The 21,363-nt window shown below is 40.5% G+C and overlaps 2 protein-coding genes across 7 annotated transcripts in view; both read left to right on the top strand.

Annotated features, from left to right (window-relative positions):
* Positions 1-8,360, top strand: part of lepr (leptin receptor) — a 30,038-nt gene extending 21,678 nt beyond the window's left edge. The window contains 10 exon segments of the mRNA XM_037770456.1: positions 326-474; positions 1,050-1,203; positions 1,394-1,476; positions 1,570-1,783; positions 4,437-4,643; positions 4,747-4,830; positions 4,961-5,054; positions 5,560-5,635; positions 6,303-7,217; positions 7,220-8,360. Of these exon segments, the coding sequence (XP_037626384.1) occupies positions 326-474; positions 1,050-1,203; positions 1,394-1,476; positions 1,570-1,783; positions 4,437-4,643; positions 4,747-4,830; positions 4,961-5,054; positions 5,560-5,635; positions 6,303-7,217; positions 7,220-7,258 (2,015 nt within the window). The 3' untranslated portion in view covers positions 7,259-8,360.
* Positions 8,361-9,909: 1,549 nt separating this feature from the next.
* ttc22 (tetratricopeptide repeat domain 22) overlaps positions 9,910-21,363 on the top strand; it is a 49,648-nt gene continuing 38,194 nt past the window's right edge. For 4 of the 6 annotated variants that reach the window (XM_037770416.1, XM_037770417.1, XM_037770419.1 and 1 more), the window contains exons 1-2: positions 9,910-10,116; positions 13,649-13,917. The gene's annotated coding sequence lies outside the window, so the exon portion shown is untranslated. Of the gene's footprint in view, positions 10,117-13,601; positions 13,918-21,363 lie in introns of all 6 variants that reach the window. The other 2 variants (XM_037770421.1, XM_037770420.1) reach the window with 2 other exon arrangements.

Genomic DNA, 21,363 nt, shown 5'->3' with positions numbered 1-21,363 from the left:
TAAAGTATATGAATTCCCTCCTGTTTAATTATTGCAGTTTTATTAATCAAACAGCAGTTTTAAAGGCAAATGGGTGTTGAACTTCAAAAGAAACCATGGCTACAATACATATTTGTATAGCAAAGAGTTGTATGTTTGAAGAGAACCTTTAAATATTGAAGTTAAAGTAGTGATTGTTATTGACAACACACAAAGGAACTGAAAAGGTATAAACGTCATGACACAAGATTGTTGTTGAGAAATATTTGTCATGTTTTTCCCATTCCCTATGATTGTGTTGTATGAGACAAACTCTCACTCTTCCTCCATGCCATTTCCCCTGCAGTGAAACCCCACTCACCCACTAATGTGAAGGCAGTGAGCCGAAGCAACGGGGTGCTGATGGTCACATGGGAGCCTCCGTCTCTGCCCGTCGAGGGGCTCCAGTGTCAGTTTCGGTACCACTCACCGTCCGCTGTGAGACCGGAGTGGCAGGTGAGCTGGTCTGTTGGACTGTTTACCAACCACAGGCTTTGATAGAAAGGTTGGCTTAGTGACAGTATGGACGGCATTTCACTAATCTTTATCGAAAACCAATTATGGTAGGAGGTAAATAGAAGATGCCTTCCAGACACAGCATTGCAAATTGGATAACTACCACAGAGCACTTCCAATGCTCTACTGTTCATTCATTATTATCTTTCCAAAATAATCCTCTACCTGTAAGAAAGATGTTTATCTATCAAGAACAAACATATTAGAAGTTACTCAGGTCCAGGACTCAGCTGGTAAATAAGTCTCATAAAAGACACCGTACGCTTTGACATGGACTCAACTGGTTAGTTTGACATGATCTGATACGAGCTAGTATGAGACCACGTTCCTGTCCTCTGATTGAAAAATTCTCTTGGAAATTGGACACATGCTATCAACATGATGAGAAAGATGATGCGATGATGATGTCTTTTTTTTGGATAAAGTGGATAGATGGATGAAACAGATGTGCACTCCACAGATCAGATATTTTCCTTAATCTAAAATAAACACTAAATAAAATGTCATGCCTGCAGGTCCAGAGTCCAGTGCGTGTCCCGTGGGCGGAGGTCGCGGTGTCGGACATGTGCCGGGTGTATGTGGTGCAAGTACGCTGCATGCACACCAACGGCACCGGCTACTGGAGCGAATGGAGCGATTCGGTCTACTCCACACCTCAAAACAGCAGAGGTACAATAGAGCACCTTTAATTTCACCCCAAATTTCAAATAACCCAAGTCTTTTAAGATAACGGATGCGGCTTGATGCCTGATGTGACCTATTAAATCACATCTGACCTTCTGATTTTACCTCTAACATCATACCACTAACAGAGAGGTGAAAGCTGTCATGTGATGTAATTTGTCGGTCTCCCCCTCAGCTCCTGAGCGTGGCCCTGATTTCTGGAGAATCCTTCAAGATGATCCATACAGAAACCAGACTAATGTCACTCTGCTATTTGAGGTACACACACTAAAACATAAACATTTTCAGGCTTGTATTTAATACATAACTAAATATAATAAAATTGTTGACCTTCCTGCTTTTTCTTCGCAGCATCTCCAAATATCAGGGCGCTCTTACTGCGTAGATGGATTCATAGTCCAGTACCAGGCGTCGAGTGGCTCTGTGATGAGGGAGAAGATCGAGCTGGCGTCCTCCTACAGCTTTGAGTGGAATCAGGTGCTCCAAACTGTCACTGTGGAGGCCTACAATAATCTGGGAAGCTCCGCTAACAATATCAACATGACGCTGGAGAGACAGCCCAAACGTGAGTGAACTGGGATTTTCAAATTGTGAAAAATACTTTTTATTTATATTTCTTTTGATCTGTACGGAGCTGTTCATTGTGGCTCATGAACATACAAAGGTAACAAAAAATAATCCTCAATAATTTTGTTAATCATTATTAAAGTAATTTATCAAGCAAAAATGCCACACATGTGTTGGTTCTAGCTTTAGAAATGTGAGTCTTTGCAACTTCTCTCTATTGCATATCATTTTGGACTATTTTTGTGAATTTCCAGACATCACCTTGGGCTCTGGGATTGACATTTTTCTCACTTTTTTGGACATATCGACTAAATGACAAATTAAGGGGGAAAAAATCACAATGAACTGATCATGAAAATACTAATTATACTAACTGCAACCCTATCAGTAGCTTTTTATTCTCATTTAACCTTTATTCCATCAGGAAAACCTCATTGGGATTACAAAGACACATCAATAGCAATGAGTCACAGACAGTCTAAGAGAGATAACACAAAATAGGCAACAAATCAGAATTAAATATTATTGTGATTAGAAAATCAAGTTTTCCGATCCAATCGTTTAAAAGATTTTATCTTCAAAACAACCCAGGAGTTTTCTAAAACCTTAAATATAACTAAGACCAATCTAAAACAACTCAATGAGACTAACACATCAAGATTCAAGCAGCAAAGAAAGAACAGAAAGTTTCATTTGGAATCTGTAACATGTTGTTCGGTTCCAGTAAAGATGTGAAAACTGTAGCTGAGATCAAAAGGGTTGAGGGTTTTATTGTATTGTGAAAAAGAATTGTACAAAAGTGAGGCTAAGAGGAGATTCATGGTCAGTGTTTCACTCACAGACACAGTTGCACATGTGCTGGAAAGAAAATAACAAGGCTGTTTCCAGTAATGTTTTTTTTTCTTAACAAACTATGTGAAAAATGGCTACACTAGAAAAAGTGAACTAAATTGAACTTTTTTTTTCTTTCATCTTTTGTTTTTCATGTCCTCTCAGTAATATATATTCCTCGAAAAACATCACTTTGGTTACCGTTTTTGAGGTTGTTTACCTGAGAAAATGTCATTCCTTTGACCATGGCCTCATAACACATGACAGAAAATATCCGAGAGCTAATGAGAGTGTTGGATGAGGTCCTGCTGCCATTACCTTTAGTGTAGAAAATACTATTAGCAGCACTCCAACAACGGTATTTGTTAAATGTCAGTTCTCCGTGTAAGGCAGATGGATGTTTGTGCGTCTGTCTCCCATTACTCATAATTCAGGGAAAGGTATTTTCATTAAACTACTAACTGGCAGAATCAAAATGGTTTTCCATTTGGTTTGCAGAAAGAGCTGTTTGTGAGACAATTTCCCAGAAGTATCCTGAGGAAATGTTTTCAGCGTTATTAGCAGCTAAACTAAAGCTAAACAGCTGATGTTGGCATTAAAGGACCAAACAGCTTATGATGCACATCAAACCATTAATACCATTAATACCATTAATGTATGAAAGCATCTGCATTAGTTATGTCTCTTCACTCATTTATTCAGGTTTGTCCTTAGTCACCAGCCTGTATATGAAAAAGCATGCTGCTTAAAGTGTCTACAAACAATATTTATATATTAAATAATGGATCACATGCCTATGTGTATATCAAAGGCGCCACTCATAGTGTCATCTGACCCTACAGTTCTTCCTACGGTCTAGCTCAACGTTTTCAGCCCACAACTTTACTGTTTTGATTCACTCTCACTACTCTCGTCCGTGTCGTGTTCAGATGTAGCAGGCAGCTATTTTCTGCTAAAACAACCCCTCTGTGCACTACCTGCCCAACACCAAATGGAAAACAAGCAAAGTTAGCCACTAACTGGTGAACATAGTGGAACTTTTAGCGGCTAAAGAGTCAGATATTATTTCCCTCAGGATTGGAAAAGATCAAAACAAAGCTTAAAAGGAGAGTGAATATTGGACTTCATTCATCAGGTGGACACAAACATGACTACATATTAAGGCTGAGGTCGCTCTGTGTCTGCTGATGCGTAAATAAGCAACTCTTTGTTTGGTCAATATGAGCAGTATGTGTTTCTGCTGCCCACAAGTGGCCAAAAAAACATTTACTGCAGATTTAATGGTAGAAATAAATTATAAATTTGTTTATATGTTAAACCTGTCTCCTAAAAATTACATTCCCATACAACACAAATGCATTGTGAATTACATTTCGAGGGAAATGTATTTTGTCACAGATTACGTTTGTTTTTGACATATCACAAATACATTTGTAATGATAGTCCACGGAAGTCTGCGGGTGATGGATGAGTAAAACAAACTCTGGACTTTCACCCAGGAGACTAGTGTTTGTGCCCATGTGAAACTAAAAGTCCACGTTCACTTATTTTACCTTTAATTCAACCTTGTGTTTAAAGCTGTTTAAAACTGTTTAAAAGTGCGGCCATAATCCAGGAGAAAATAGGTTTCCCTCCAATGTAATTGATAATGCAGTTTAGTTGTATGGGAATGTAATTTTGTAGGAGACAGGGTTGTATATGTTAGAAACACTGTCAATTGTTCAGTTGAAGGTGCTACTTTGAGTTCCCTTTGTAATGCTAGTTTAACAGAAGTCACCTGGAAGAATTAGTATTCACTCTGTTTCTTCTCTCCTCTGCAGGCCGCTGTTTGCGTTCATTCAGCGTGGTGGTTATCAACAGCACCTGTGTGTCTCTGTCCTGGAGTCTGTTGGACAACAGCTCTTTGCCTCTGTCCATGGTGGTCCAGTGGTCCCCACAGAGGCAACAGGACTCTGATCATCACAAAGGCCGGAGTGGAGATACATGGGCCAGACTGCCCTACACAGACCGTCCCATCTATCTGAGAGGTAACAGGATCTCTTTTATTGATTTATTTCTCAATGTAACAGTGTGTGTTACTGTAAAAGAACAAGTAAACTCAGCCAACATGATTTCAATGCATCATTTCAGGTGATTTCTTGGGCTCTGACGAGTCTGGCTTCTACGTATACCCTGTTTTTACTGATGGAGAAGGGGAGCTGATGTATGCTATAGGTACGACCAGTTGTTTTGGCTGTTGTATGACAATCATATTCAACATCAAAGCGTTTAAGGATGACACAACGCCAGCGCTTATTATTGTTATTAGTTATAGGTCTGATGTGTATTTTTCCAACTGTTACAGCCACCAGAGGAGACCCTGCAGCCTACATGATGCTGATGATCATCTCCTTCCTTTCCATTGTCCTCTTCGTCACCCTGATCCTCTCCCAAAACCAGTAAGAGGCCCATGTTTGGTGAAAAGACTCCAAATCTCCAAAGACGTATTTACAGGAATTAAACTAAAAAATGATGTTCAATCACAAAACCTACTGCACACAGAAAATCACCATGTAAAACTTGTGATATTAAATGAGTTTGGAGTGTTTAATGCTGCAACAGCAATATGTTATCTTACAAAAGACATTTTACATTCCGAATGTGCAGGCTTGTTTTCCTATTTTGTCTTGTACCAGTTATTAATTGTACGGCATCAGCTTATGTCGCATTAGTTTTTTACCCAGACACCTGTGAGACATGATAAATGATGGAGATCTCTGGGGTGCAGTCTAATTTAGAGAGCAGAGACACTGACCATGACAAATTAGGAGTTTGGCATTTAAACAGGTCACAAGGGTGTAATTATACTTGATGGTAGCTGAAGGGAGTTGGGGGAAGGGAGGGAGGAAAAAAAGCCTTTAGACAGAGAGATGGAACCTAAATATCTGCTGCATTTCTTTCCAGGATGAAAAAGTTTGTGTGGAAGGATGTTCCCAACCCAAACAAGTGCTCCTGGGCCAAAGGACTAGACTTCAAAAAGGTGAAAATTAATGTGAAACTACAGCAATTTTATTCTTAAATGATGACTTGCGATTAACATGTTCACATGCATTCCCAAACTTGTTTTCAAGACTTGTTTTGCACAACTCCTCATAAAATCATTGCTTGTTTTTACTCTTTGTTTTTTTGTAGGGATTAAGCAATGGAAATATAACGTGTTAATTAGTTTCAGCTTTGAAATTGCTGGTGGGCAGATACAGCCAGACTAACTGTTTCCCCGTTGCTAGTCTTTATGCTAAGCTAAGGTCACCATCTCCTGGTTTTAGCTTCCTACTTAACATATAGACATGAGTGGTATCGATCTTCTCAGGGCTGTAGATTGACTAAACATCTTAAACCATGGCAGTTACCTTTCAGTGTTTTTATCTATCCCTTTAATAAATAAATACATAGAAATGTGTTCTCCTTTATGCCTGCACATTTACTTTATTGATACTAGAACAATGTATGATCTATGTCTCTCTACATCTGTAGAAGGGCAAGTAGTTTGCTATGCTACCCCAACAGAAAATATTCATTTCATCGCCCTTCTTAATCATTTACCATCATATTGGCAATCTCTGCAATGTCTCCTCTTGTTCGTATGTTTTATTTATATATCAGCTCATATTCTTATACTATATATCTGTTTGTGCACATCTTTCTAGGCTGACAACTTTGACCACCTGTTCAGACCTCCAGATGGCCTGTCAGCCTGGCCGCTGCTCCTGCCGTCTGAGAACATTTCCAAAGTCGTTGTAGTGGACAAGATGGATCTCTCAGCTCTGACTACAGTTTTAGTCCAAGCCCCACTGGACCCAGCCACTGCCTTTTCTCTCACCCTTCCTCCAGGGTTTGACTCGGAGGTCGAACAAGCCCAACCCATGAAGAGTGAGGTGCTCCTAGCTGGAGCTCCTTTTTTAGCCCTTAATCTAGATACTAGTTCAAGCCCAAGTATAGAACAGTTACAGCTAGTCGATCCCCCAACAGACCAGCCTCCAGGCAGCAACGACAGCTCCGCTCAGTCTTCAGTCACATACGCCACTGTGCTGCTCTCTGTACTGAAGCAGGAGCAGCAGCCCGCTCATCTCCACTACAAGGACGGTAGCGGCAGCAGCTCCAGCGACGAGGGTAATTTCTCTGCCAACAACTCAGACATTTCCGGGTCTTTCCCTGGCGGCCTGTGGGAGCTGGACAGCTGCCGAGGCGGAGAGATGGACGACCCGCGGCGCTCCTGCTCCTACAACTCCGTGGAGGAGCTTTCTGAAACGTCAGAGCAAGAAGACGAAGAAGAGGAGCCGAGAAAAGAGAAGGACTTGTATTATCTAGGAATGGACTATCCGGTGGAGGATGAGGACAGCGAGGAAGACGAGGGGCAGAGAGAAGAGGACACGCGTATTGAGCTGCTTAAAAATGTAGTTTTGAACATAGAGGACTGTTCTGTGGAGTCACACCCTTTGCTCGGCCCTGAGGACTCTAGCAAGCTGCTCTCGACGTCGACGTGTGGCTTCTCTCCGCTGTACCTGCCTCAGTTCAGAACTGCTCCGTGCACGAGGCAACTCACAGCGCAACCACAAGACAGCAAACCCGAGCCGTGACTCTCACACAGACTGCATTTCAATGAAAATGTACACCTTTAAATCCGTCGTGTCACTGACTGCGTCATAATTCAGCATTTACCAAAGCAGATTTGCACAGACATAGTGAGGTGTGGAGCTGAAAAAATGTAAAAATACCTTGACTGATGTGTGATTGCATATTGATGTTCATCAATGCTGCTATTGTGTTCTGTGGGGAAAGACGTCAGGAGGGCACAAGCCTCAGTTATTAGGCATTTCTTTCTTTCTTTATGGGGCTTTAAACCCCAGATTCAACTGTGCCACACTGCTCTTCTGCACTCAGTTACTGATGCAGGAGCTCCTGCTGAGAAAATTTCAATAGAGATTAGGCTGGTGGACTCATGTACAGCCCTCACAGAGAGCAGCAGGCAGACTGTACAATCAGTGCATTGGTCAGGAAAGGAGTAATAGAGGTGGTAGGCATCTTGTGGCTTCAAACATCTTATACATGCAGCATATTTCACTGGTGGTCATGCCTTAGATGCATATAAAAAAAGATGTGGGAATTGCTGTGTGTGCCTACATTCGCTCATCTGCTGCCACCGTAATGTAGAAAACAAGTTGTGTTTCATTCTCTGCTGAATCATTTCAGCTACATTTCAAGTGAAACATGGAAGAGGTTCAAAGAGAATAAATAAATGCGCAGAAAGCTAGAGAGAAAAGGCCCATAATCTGCTTTCCTCAAAGCACATTAGACTGTGAAGTGAAGGAAAACCTTGGGTGTCACTCCAAAGCTATCGGTGTGACTAAATGAAAGGTTAGCGATGAAAACGGATGAGTAGTTGCAGGTGATTGAATTTACTGCATTTGTAATCAGCTTGCACAACAACATCTGCATGCACTAACCCACCCGCCAACCCAAAGAATGTATTCTTGTACTTTGTGCTGTAATGTATTTGAGACTTGGTTACAGTTTGTGAGATATGTGATATCTATTTTGTTCTGTTTGGCCATTGACATAAACACCTGCTGTCCGGTGTAAATAAAAGACAAAAGAATGTATCTTTAAAACCAGATAAAGACAGAAATATTGGTTGACAGAAGTTGTTATTGTATATTGAGATATTCCGTTTATTTTTCATGGTGGAAATAAAGTGTTTATTGTGAGTTTGTCTGGTTTGTGTAACAGGGATCAGCACAACTGTGCAAATGTGTGCAAAAGAGGTAACGTCAGGCACTCACACCTAGAGGAGTAGGCTATAGAGTGCTACAGGAATGAGCCTAAAACCTCGAAATGAGTTAGCATTTTATCACTTCCAGTTCCCTCGTCTGGAAGTCAATGGGTTTTTTTAATGGGTTTTTAGTTAGATACCTGAAATAAAGTGTGGTTAACACAAGCTGAAGAGATTTTAACGTTTTGTTCTACAGCATAAAATACATCAATAAATACCTCACTTGTGAATTTTGAAGCCTTAATGTGTCTTAAAAAAGTGGCTAAATGAGACTACAAGACGTCATCACGCTGGTCCGCCTCATTTGTGAACAACATTTTTTATCTTGCCGAACAAAACGTGTAAGTATCATAAACATGTGTTTGCCACAAAGCTTATTTTCTGCCAATGGAAAAATCCCATTGTTTTTTTTGTCGAGGGAACCAGGGCGATGCTACCTTCCTGTTTTGCCTACAAAAATACGTCATTCCTGGAAATAAAGCCTTAATTGGCTTACACAGTAATTTTACATACATAAAAGAAAAATGGCCAGTTTCAACCTTGGCAGGTCTTTATCAGGATTTCAAATGAAGAACAACACATGCTGACCCCATGGATGTATTAAAGGGAATGTTTGTAACTTCTTACATGTATAAATCACCCGGGTCGGTGTCCCATGCGTGCTCGCATATGCGCGTTCACGTGTGGCTACGTTGTTCAGACAAGACACCAACACAAACTACACGGAAGCACCAAAACCGCAAAGTTCTATCTAGTGAAGCCCGTCTTACAAAACAGTGTTGGCCGCGGTCGGAGGACGCGGGGGAGACCGTAGCTTTGGCCTCCAGGGCCGGAGTCTGCTGTACTCTGCTACTCTGCTCCTCTGCCTGCCTTCACTCAGCTGGCTCCACCTCACGTGCATGTGCGCACACTACACACTGCAGAAGAGTTAGTTTAGCTCTGAGAATATCTAGTGAATGCACAGTGGACGTTTGTGCAGAAATAACTGCTGCAGCTCCTCCAGACCAACAGAGGTTTTCCGTGTCTTGTGAAGTGACGGGGCTCCGCAGCGAGAAACGTTATCATCTCAAACCGGGGGCCAGTGTCTCCCACCCACGGCGGTCGGGAGGCTGAAGCAGGAAAAGCCAACAATAGGATCAGCATTGATTCATGGAGAGACCTCCGTCTGGTCAGCTAACCTTACTACCAAGCAGGTGAAATATAGAGTGATATTGTGGTGTGTGTCGCCTCACTGTTTTGAGCGATGCTCGTTCATGTCTATTTAGAGCGAGCAAGCACGAGCAGGACGCTGACTTTCGTTGACTTAAAGGCCACAGATGTCGCTGTTAACAAACATTTCTGATTCTTACAAACAGTCCCTTTAACAGAACTGGCTGACCCTTTTTGTACCTTTATTCAGGGGGTGTGTCCTAATTGACCCTTCGCTAAGCCCCGCCCCAGAACGGCCACTGACCAATCCTACGTTAGCAACCGTAACTAGGCGCAGGAGGAAGTTGTCAGTGGTGCGTATTGAACCTGTCATATCCTACAGCAGATATCCTCAAAGTTTAGAGGGGAGAAACGTATTTTTTTCCTTTTTCCGAAGCCAAAAAAGCAACAGAAGCGATGTCGGATATGGACTAAAATATGGAAGACCTCACTAGCAGCTGAATCCATCAAAAATCATAAAAAACTCCTTTGTTTGCTCTAAGGTAAGATGCTAATAATGCTAGCTAGCTTAGCGCGCTAGTAAACATGCTAACGTTGTTGTTAATGTGTGAGATCCAGTGTGTATTGATCAAGCCCACCATGTGCCAGCAAACAAATGGAAAAGCGGGATAATTTTAGTTTTATATTAGATAATGAAAGCTATATGGAGTCCAAACTAACTTAACTAATAACTTAAAACAAACATTAAATTGACTTATACTGCTGCTGCTGTGCAGGAACATAAGATAAGATACGATAAGATAAGATATTCCTTTATTAGTCCCGCAGTGGGGACATTTGCAGTGTACAGCAGCAAAGGGGATAGTGCAAGAAACAAGATGTATCAGCTAACACAGTAAAAAAAAGAGCTAAACAAAGTGAAACAAAAGAAGAACCATTTAATAAGAAGGAAGTATAAAAATAGGAGCAGTATATACAGTATTGACAATAAACAGACTATTAACAAAATTGCACAAGTGGAAAATGATATTGCACAGTGAGAATGAAATGAATGAATGAATGAATGAAATTTCACCTGAAAATATCAGGTTATTATCAGTTTTTTTGGTGTGTATGTGGTCTACTGGGAGCAGTGCTGGTTGTTGTTCCTGTTTATGTTTGTTCCTTAAGGTGAGTTGTCATATCTTGGGGTGTCTACGCTTGCATTGGGGCCGCTGGTGAGATTTCCCCTTGATTTTAATGGCCTCTTCATTCATAATGATGATCCTATACTATGAATGTAGCTCTCAAATGCATATTGTAGTCCTTTTCTGTCTACTTCTCTCTGACATTTCAGAACCATTATTCCAGAAATCTGCCATTGTTTCCTTTTGTAATATCCATAGAAATAGAATATATATCCTATTTTATTTCTGTGGGAATATCTCTTACTGATTTTGTTGAAAACACCATAATATTGACATGGCAGGTGAGAAAGCTTCAAAGGCCTAGCAACAGTAACCAGGGACAACAAGTGGGAGATGGAGATAACCATAGGAGACAACAAGTGTCATGCAGGGATTACCTCCCCAAGGTTTCACAAATAAAACAACTGAAAACTCCAAGAAACAAATGTGTTTATTAACGCAAAAGACATACAATATCAAAAGAAAGATATTGAAATACATTTTATGTTTAATTTCTTAATTTAGGCCTGGATATATACTGTTGCATGAAGTTTGAAAACAGCCCCCCATAGGGCTGTCACGATATACTATGGTGATATACCGGTAGTGACGATAATCGGTGCATTTAAAACTGAAATATTGATATCATGTTAATAAATAATACACATATGATAATATCCTGTTAATAATCCATCGTCTCTTAAATCATTTTATATACAATACAATGCCAATTAGCATTGTAACAAAAGAAAAAATAATCGACCAAACACAAGTTTCCGAACTTTTTTTCCCCAGTTTATACAGTTATCTGGGCCGGCTTAAGGCATACTGTAGGCCATATAGCGGTCGTCTAGGGCACCACCTTCTTCTGCATTGAGGTAACAAATGAACAAAGAAAGAAAAAGAGAAATACACTTTTCTCCCGTTACCCTGTTACAGTCCGACCGCACTTATTTGTTATTAAAATTTTAAATTGTAGTGAAACTCACTAAACACTTTTTAGCTAACAATATCAGGGACCAATTATTTATTTATATTATAATACATTTAAAATGTAAATTGATATATAAAAAGGGTCAGACCTGTGTTTTCTCTGTTTGACCATTTGAAACCTTGAAGAACTGTCCAGGTTGAAAATGGTATTTGGTGATATGTTCATCATCATAAAACATTGAAACATTGAATAAGTAGCTAAATACATTCAGAAAAGCATGCATACTCTTGAGCTATAGCACTCTCCTGAACTGCAGTGATATGCTGTCACCTTGTGGCTGCATGAAGCAAATACATCAGCATTAGCCAGTCATTAGGAGTTATGAATAACAATCACAGTAAAAACAAAACAAATATGTAGATGTTCCAACTATAGTGTACATTGTAGAACCAATTCCCACTGCGGCTTTATGTAGGCATTTATATTCGATTGCTTTTGCATTAGACAGAGAACGTGATTTTAAGTTATACTTTACTTTTATTGCAGTGGCAATTACTGAATAATATTACACCAAACTGAACCAGAGAAACAGGCCCATATATTTCACATGACATTATACCAGTGTAGGATTATAAATCCATCTGTGATCATTCAGAATGTCATACAGATGTATTTGCATTTTGCAGCCACAAGGAGACAGAAAAGCACCACTTATGGGACTCAGTAACTCAGTGATGTGAAGGGAGCTGTATCCTTAAAGGCCCTCTGTGCTGGGTCTCTTGTATTTGCCATAGAAGGACATGCTGTTGCAGAGAGCTGCTGGCTTTGGCAAAGAGAGGTTTGAAAGCACAGAGGCGTGATGCCATGCTACAGTAGGGTTAGATATGGTAACAGAGAGATGGAAACACAGCAGAAGGGGTGAGAAGTTGTGTTTATGGTTATGGTTATAGTTTGGGAGCTCAGGATTATATTTTACGTGCTGAGAGGTCTTCTGTATAAGGTGATAATGACTTCAAGGAGCCTAAAAGCCATCAGACAGGTGGACAAAATGAGATCCCACTCATGATCAAAAAGATCTAAAATCAAAAACCCAGCTTCCAAAGTGATGCTATGTCTGGTCAAGTGACCCAGATTCCCCCAGAAGCCCCCCAGCAGCAGCAGACCTCAATACCTACTTTCTGCTCTGCAAACTTAGCAGCTTACCACAGGGTCGTGAGATAAGATGGCCTGCAGGAGAAATGCTGCACATGTGAAAGTTCTTTGGTGCTCTGCTGATCTCTCAGCTGTGACAAATTAGCATGACCGGGGAAAAGATTGAGCTTCAACCAAACACTTTGCCAGTGAGGTGGCGTAAACAAACGAAGTATCTTTGAAATGCAGTAATCTTGTTCTTAAGATTGAGCTTTTGGTCATTAGTGCGGAAAGACTGACTCTGATGAAAAAATAAGATTATGCATATTGACTTAAATGTTCTCTTTGAAGAGCTGTCGAAATGTACAAAGCCATGACCCTAAGAGGTTTATACTATAGAAGCTTTAAAATCCTAATAAGGGAAGAACATAACTGTGAAATGTTTACACAGAACTCCTATTTTTCACAAAATAATATTTCTTAGTGGTCATATGTGATGTTATCTTAAGTAAAAACTGGTTTTGTCATGTCAAATAATCCATATGAGGCTGTGAAACAGTCAAACATGCTCTGTTTGCATGAATGTATTCATAGTGTTCATGTGACTGAAAACTGTGAATAATAGCCATTGTTGCAAAAGTAGAAATATGACACAATGTATATACATTTTAGAAATGACAGTGAAAACAAATGCTGATTAATCAATCAGAAATATGTGTAATGGCATCATACATAAATGTATGCATGACTGTAAGAATTTAATTTCATTAATTTTCCCATCTTTCTCTCTCCCCAGGTCCTCTTCCCCGTCTCCGCCTGGATCTATCCATCTGGAAATAGCAGTGCATTCCACGGAAAGCTTCCTCACCTCCCAGGAAACATCTGTCTGGTGTTGCAACTTTCTTCAAAAACAAACCTACATCTCCTGACTGATTTATCCCTGAGCTTGATGCTTTTTTAGTCTGGATGTGATTGAATCACCTCTGGGTTGTGGATGAAGAAGGTGGAAAAAGGAGGAGAAAACAACTGAGGAGGCAAAGAGGACAGTCTGGAAGAGGAGAAGAAAGGGAATGCTGATCCACAGCTCTGCTTTGGTGGCTGCGAGGTTACAGGTAAAACCTTGGCTTTAAAGCATTTTTAGCCTATATACAACCAATCACATCAGAATTAACCATTTTACCTTGATTTATGTATTTGGATCATACACTGTATATAAAGATGGACAACATGACAGCTCCCCAAAAGTGAAGCCAAACATCTCGATAGCTCCAGTATAGGTCCTGCCTCTTCCATGTTAGCAGATGGGACATGGGCCAAACTAAAAAGTCAAAGTATACATAAAACCCAATTTTCCAAAGATGTCATCATGGTCATTTTAGGTAATTCTTATCATGCTGATGTATGATCAAGTGTTAATTTCTCTGTACAGTGGGAGGAAGTTGAGACGCGTCGTCCATCTATACAGTATATACGGTCTATTTTATACACTAATGAAAACATGGTTATGAATATTATATTCCATTTCGGCCAATAAATCACCCTTAATCCTACACACACTGGTACAGTCCTTTAAGAAAGATCAAGGTGGAATCAGCAGCCCAGGAGGGGTTGTCACTGGTTAGCTGTGGTGATCCACAACAGTAAGAAAACATCCATCAGTGCTGGATAAAATGCAACATCAAGTTAACATACAACATCAAATTTAATTTACATAAACTCTGTCCACTGAATGAATTTGTGTAAACCAAACCGTATGTGCTGAAATCACTCAGTGGGATAAAAATAAATAAAATGTTTCTCTCGGCTGGCGCTTCATAAAAACTTTAGCCTGTTTATGACAAACTACTGTCACTATGCTACATAGTGACATTCTTGCATTCACTGGGGAATTTTGCACAATACATTTTTATCAACCTGGCAATCAGCAAACTGACAAATTGACCCAAAAGACTTGTATGTGTCTGTGTCCTGACGTCACTGTTCATGCTCTGGCTCTTGCCATCGACCCCGTTAATATGAATCAGGAGGAAGATTTAGCAGCTTGACGTTGTAAATCCTTCATTGATCGCCTGGCATTAATTCGTGCAGCATCGTGAAGGGCTTTAGCTACTGATGTTTATCCACGTTGGCTTTGAAGGCCTTAACATCTGGGGTAAAGGTCAGATTGTGGCAAGTTCACTGCAAAACTCCACGGCCGCAAAGGAAAATGAGGAAAATGTGCCTTAGCTGGTTTGGAGCTGCACGCGGCATTTGGCTGTGCTCCCTCTTTCAGCAAACAGAGGGTAAGAAAAGAGAAACTTGGTTTGGTTGCCAGGCATCACAGCAACACTGCAAGTTGGATAGATTTGGGTTCTCTGGGAATGTAAAGCCTCTCTCTCTCTCTCTCCCTGTAATCTGTAATCTTAGCTCAACTGCAGCTCAGTCATAGGGAAATCGATGTCATCAACATTCATGAGGAGAAGGAGAGACAAAGAAAGGAAAAACAGAGAGCAATGAATGAAAAATATGAAAGAAGCCACAGTGGAAAATATGTATGAGGTAAAAGTATCTGGAGCAGCAGGTGGAACAGAGCAGAGCAAACAGAGAGGAAATAAAACATGTAGACAGAAGCTGTGCTGACCCTTGGGACCCTCTCTTGGGGCCCTTTTCTGTGCTGGAGGCCTCTGAGAGGTTTTGGGAAGACATGCATATTGCCCTCGCACCCCATTTCTGTCAGACAGGTTTGTAAATATATGACCTATTTGATGCCTGTTGGATGATTGGTAGTATCACCAGACACCTAGCGATATTTCATTTCAGAGCAAGAATTTTCCAGTGATGCGACTCCATAAATAGTCTGGAGCTTTTCGTTTTACAAATCAGGCGATGGACAAAGAAAAAGAGATTTGTAAGATTTGGTCCACTTTGATGTTTGGTCTGTTTTGAACCCTTCTCCTATATACCATGCTTTATTCGACAAGCGTTTACACTATAATGCCATCTTCCCTTCTTCAGGGTGGCATAGCCTATATCATAGTGCATAAGTAAATCATATTTTGTGTTAATTTGCATCTGTTGTGTTACTTTAACTTTAGAGTTTTAGTGCATGTTTGTGCATGTGAGTGTGCCCGACTGGCTAGCTTACGGCCGGGGCTCTGCACTTTGCTCATACGGTGGTTACAGCAGGACGGCGCCGTCACGGTAGACTAGAACACTGTTAACTCTGTCAGCACTGTTGTTGTTGTTTTTGCTGTTAGCGTTGTTAGCACCGTTAGCTATGAGCCGCTGGCTCAGCTTTCGCCATGTTGAGAGCCGTATAAAGGCAATAGAAATGCTCCCAATCTTGTGTTTAGCACCTTTAACCCAAAATAGTGAATTCAATGTGTCTTTAAGCCTCATTTTCTGTATCATCTCTTTAGCATTTATGGATTGCTTTAACTAATTTCTAAGTAAATACAGTTGATATCAACACATCCATCCATGAATTGAAATTACACTGAACTTGCCATATGTCTCGGATGTATACATTTTCATTTCTTATATATTTGCTATCTAACAGCAGCTGAATTGGTTGCTAAACATCTGTAAACCCACATGAATTTGGTATAAATGTCCAATTCACACCTCTGCCCATCTTTTTCCCCTCTCACAAACGGACACAAATTATTATCTGAGTACAGTAAAGCAGCCTATATTCTGCAGTTATGTTCAACCCACTAATTAAAGACCACCATGTTACCTCAAACAACATTTATCCAGTGTTGTTTGCTGTTGTTTGGAGACAGAACAACTGGGTCACTCGAGCTTGATGGTGACATACATGCTTTCCACGCTGTTGGTATTGAAAGATGCCATCAAAGAGCTCTTCCTTGTCGATTGTGACCCATTATTCTGCTTGCTCGCAGGAAGGAAGGAGAACCATTACCCTACATATTTACAGGGCACAAACCAAAACCATTAACCCAGTCATTTGCATGGCAAAACCCATTTGTCCACTTGTTTGTGGGAGGAAACGTGAGATGCACATGAGCCTTTGAAAGGGACCTGGGGCAGCCTTTTCCGTAAGTGGGTCGGATGGATGAAATGCCTCCAGATCAGTCAGTACATGTGTCACAAAGCATGCTTGTCTCTGGCTAACAGGGTGAAAGAGGCTCAGCTGAATGGCCCCCTTTCTCTCTGACACTCAATTAAGGCCTAATTGGTTTGAGGTCCACGTCAGGCATGTGGCACCGCGACACCCCAGGCTCCCGTGCACTTGTTCCCTGTTTTATGACTGGAAATATTCCTTTGATCTTTGAACAACCAAAGTAGGTTTTAAGCCAAGGGCCTATTTTCTCTTTGAACATGTACAGTACAGCCCTTTTAGACAATTACTTGGATATTTTTACAGTTCATTTGACCCACAGATGAAGTAGCGCCGAGGGAATGTCACAGGAGTCGAATACACTTAAGTGCAGATATGGATCCATATAATTATGGATGCATTTGTCTTTGCAATGTGTTTTTATGTTTATGTGTGCACAAAAGAGGGAGCATATGTATTCTTGCATGTATGTGTGTGTGTGTGTGTGGGTGTATGTGTGTGTGTGAGCTGTGTCAGCAGTACAGAAGAGGATCTCTGTATGGTGTGTTGCATTCTTTAATGCATTACTGGAAAACTCCGATCACTGCTCTCCAGAGACCCATACAGCCCTTAAACTACATACTGCGCTGTAGGTGTGGTCATGTCAGATATCATTTTCAGATCTTTAAACCAAACTACTTTATAAGTAAAAAAAACAAGAACCTGAAATAAGGGATTTCATATTTGATTTCAACAAAATCATTGTCCTGTCTTGAAGAAAACCTTACATTTTAGACATTTACTGGATCAGTTAATCAAACTTCAAACGTCCTGTGTTTGTTGGAGCCATCAACCTGACCCATACTTGTCAACCTTGAGACGTCAAAAATAGGGAGGATTTCAAAACCAAAGCGGGGGTCTTGGGGTCCACCCCCAGAAAACTTTGTTCCCTGCATTCTGGTGACTTTTAAAGAATGACAAAATGACAAAAATAACAAAATAATAAGTACACTACAACAACATTTTATGTTAAATAGGCCATTTTTAAATTTTACTTTTAGTCTTCGGTAAAGAAAAATGAATAATTTGCCCCTCTTGTGTGAATTCTAGGTATAAACTAGGCTAATATTCATCAGTTTTCATTCATTCATACTTTTTTGGCCCCCGCTTGAGTACTTCTTTCTCCTATTCTCCATTTCTCTCTCTGTCTCTCACTCACTGAAGGTCCTTTCAAACACAATGCAACAACAGCACCACTGCCCTATGAAACCCATTACTATATTTCCAATGGCTTGCGCCGCGCCACACCATAACGGCACATGTAGCTCTATTGCCGTCGGGGTGGAAACAGTAGGGCTTATGGCTTATGCACGCTGTACAGTGCCATAAACATGTTGAGATTACGAAAAGGAAAAGTAGGTGTGAAAAATTGCCATAAATCGGGAGATATACGTGAGAACTGTGACCCCGGGAGGAAGCCGGGAGAGGTAAATCGTATCGTGAGGGTTGACAACTCGTTTCATATTATAAAAAACACAGATGCGACCGGTACATTGTGGGAAAATGATGATTCACGAGTGTCTGTTTTATGTGGAATAGTGAGTGAGGGTGTGACTTTTAGACACAGCCCATATATCACTTAAAGGTCCTTCACACCCACACAGGTGTTTTGACTTATTCTGGCCTCTTAGACCTAACTCCTAACCCAACTATATGAAACAAATAAGTATGATAGAGGTGCAACAAAACCAATAAGTCACACACACTTCTAATCAGGTAAGATAAATGAAAACTTTAGTGTGGACTTTTGTTGTGTATACGGGCCCGAAGCACCTCCCTTGCACAGCTGAATGCACTGGTTGCATTGAGAAGGGTTTGATACCACTTGTGATCTGAATGAAAACAAAAAACTAAAATATATTAAGAGAACAAACAACATTTGCTTGAAACAGGAAACTTCCGTTGCATCACAGTGGTTAAGATGCATAACAGAGCCTATATTAGGATGGCCTCCTCAGCTCATTTCCTCCTGGGGACTTTTTGTTGCACCTCATTTCCCTTTCAAATACAGACATAAAACTCCCACACTAAAAAGATACTACACTTACAACATAACATGCAAAGGGATATCTTCATTCACAACATTAAAAATGAGACATTGTAGGGTTGAAAAAAAATCTAAAATAAACTGAACTCACCAACTCATTCAGGAGTTCTTATTTTTCCAATCCCAAACTTCTAAAATGTATTTGGTTTGTTTCAATAAATCAAATAAATCTCAGTCTGTTAGTTTATTTTCACGCTTTAATTAATTGCAATCCAGCTAATTATGTTTGCTGACTCTCTCCAAGTACAGTAACCATACACAAGTCATCACCTGTAGTCTGGAGTTTTTAAAAGTATAATTTAAGGCATTTCTGCCTTTATTTTGATAGCAAACAGTAGAGATGACAGGAAATGAGAGAAGAGACCACCAAGACACCCCATCACTTATGGATTTAATTTAAAATAACACACAGTTCAGTGAAAGCGTACAGGTTAACTTCTGTATCACATTTTCCTATGATTTAGTTTGATGAGGTTTAGTATACCTAAGTGTGTCTCAGATTGAAAAAGATTAATAAAGGCACATTTTCCCCTACTAATATTGAAATAAATATAACAAATACTGAGGGAAGTCAGCTCAGAAAAGTTTAATAATACAATTTTTGTCCTTGCTGAACTATTCTCTCTACGCCTCCTCTATACTGTACTCTTGAACAGCCTTGTTTGATCTGACAATAAAAGGACCGCAACATGATAGAGTGCTGCAGGAATGAGTCCTAAAACCTGGAAATGAGTTAGCATTTTATCATTTCCGGTCCTTCATCTCGAAGTCAATGGGTTTTTAGTTAGATGCCTGAAATAAGGTCTGTGGTTAACAGAAGTTTAAGAGATTTTAATGTTTTGCGATATAAAATACATCAGTAATTACCCCACTCCTGAATTTCGTAGTTTTCACGTGTCGGCTGTGGCTCAGAGGGTAGAGCAGGTCGTCCACCAGTCGGAATGTCGGTGGTTTGATCCCCGGCTGCTCCGGGTCACATGTCGATGTGTCCTTGAGCAGGACACTTAACCCCAAAATTGCTCCCGAAGGCATAGCCATCAGTGTGTGAATGAGTATTTAGATTAGATCCAGATGGGCAAAGTTGGCACCTTGCATGGCAGCCTCCGCCATCAGTGTATGAATGTGTGTCTGAATGGGTGAAAACTGACATGTAGCGTAAAGCGCTTTGAGTGGTCGAAAGACTAGAAAAGCACTATATTAATTCAAGTCCATTTACCATTTACCATTTAAAAACGGTGGTTGCTAATAAGTGGCTAAATGAGACTACTAAACTTCATCATGCCTCGTTTTGTATACTCATGCTCATGTGACCGTGATGTAGTTAATTTATAGCCTAACGTTAGCGTTTTATTTTAGGCGATTGCACACTTCAAAAGTCATAAAAATGGTGTGAAGATTATCTTGCTGAACAAAACGTGTTAGTATCATAAATGTTTGTTTGCCACAGAGATTATTTTCTGCAATAATCCAAAACCAAATGGAAAAATCTCATTGGCTTTTTGTCGAGGGAACCCAGGGCGATGCTAATTTCCTGGTTGGCCTATAAAAATACATCATCCCTGCAGCATTTTATATCGACCACTCAAGTGGAATAAGAATAAATCTAAGAGCCTTGACTCTTTGGCCAGGGATTACACAATCAATACTCCATTCAGTCTTCAAACAAACTGGAAGTGATATAACCTTGGGTTGAATTGTCAGCTTCATATCTTTTTCCCATATTTGTTTTTTTAATTAGCCGTATCTTGTCTCTCTGTCAGTTTCCTGCCGAGACATCTGACGCTAGTGATATCTGCCATGAAATATGTTTACATCTTGCAAATAGTGAGCAGTGAACACAAAATGGCTTGAATGACAACAAGGCATGCTGAGTATGCTGCAACCGGGGAATCCTGCTGAGACACTAACACACACACACACACATGTACACGCAGTCACGCTAACACAAAACAGATGGTTTCGTCCTCAACCATATTATGAGTTACTTCACCGCAAAATCTTCGGGTAGCCATTGGAAACTCCCAACATTTATTCCCAAAAGGCCTAGCCTCTGCTGACCTTGACCCACGTTAGATCACGTCACCCGGTGGGAACACCACGGCCTTGTTCTGCCCTTTTGTTTGTTTCCCTCAGCGTCCCATAGAGCCCAGGACCTCTGGAGTAAAAACACGAGACAGTAGCAACCCGCTCGTGGCACATTCCTCCGCCTGGGAACGTCCTAACAAACTGTCACAGGATCCAAGTAGTTGTTGGTGTGAGGGGGAGGAAGAGACGATGGGATTAAAAACATGAAGCTACAATATGACAGTGTAGCACAGAGAAAAGAGTGTTCATATTATTAATCTGCACACAGTTTTCGCAGAAAATAATCGACTAGAAATAACTTTGTTGTTGTCTGTATGTTGTTGC

This window comes from Sebastes umbrosus, chromosome 5, assembly GCF_015220745.1.
Source record: "Sebastes umbrosus isolate fSebUmb1 chromosome 5, fSebUmb1.pri, whole genome shotgun sequence".
Lineage (NCBI taxonomy): Eukaryota > Metazoa > Chordata > Actinopteri > Perciformes > Sebastidae > Sebastes > Sebastes umbrosus.
This window is presented reverse-complemented; position numbering and strand designations above follow the sequence as displayed.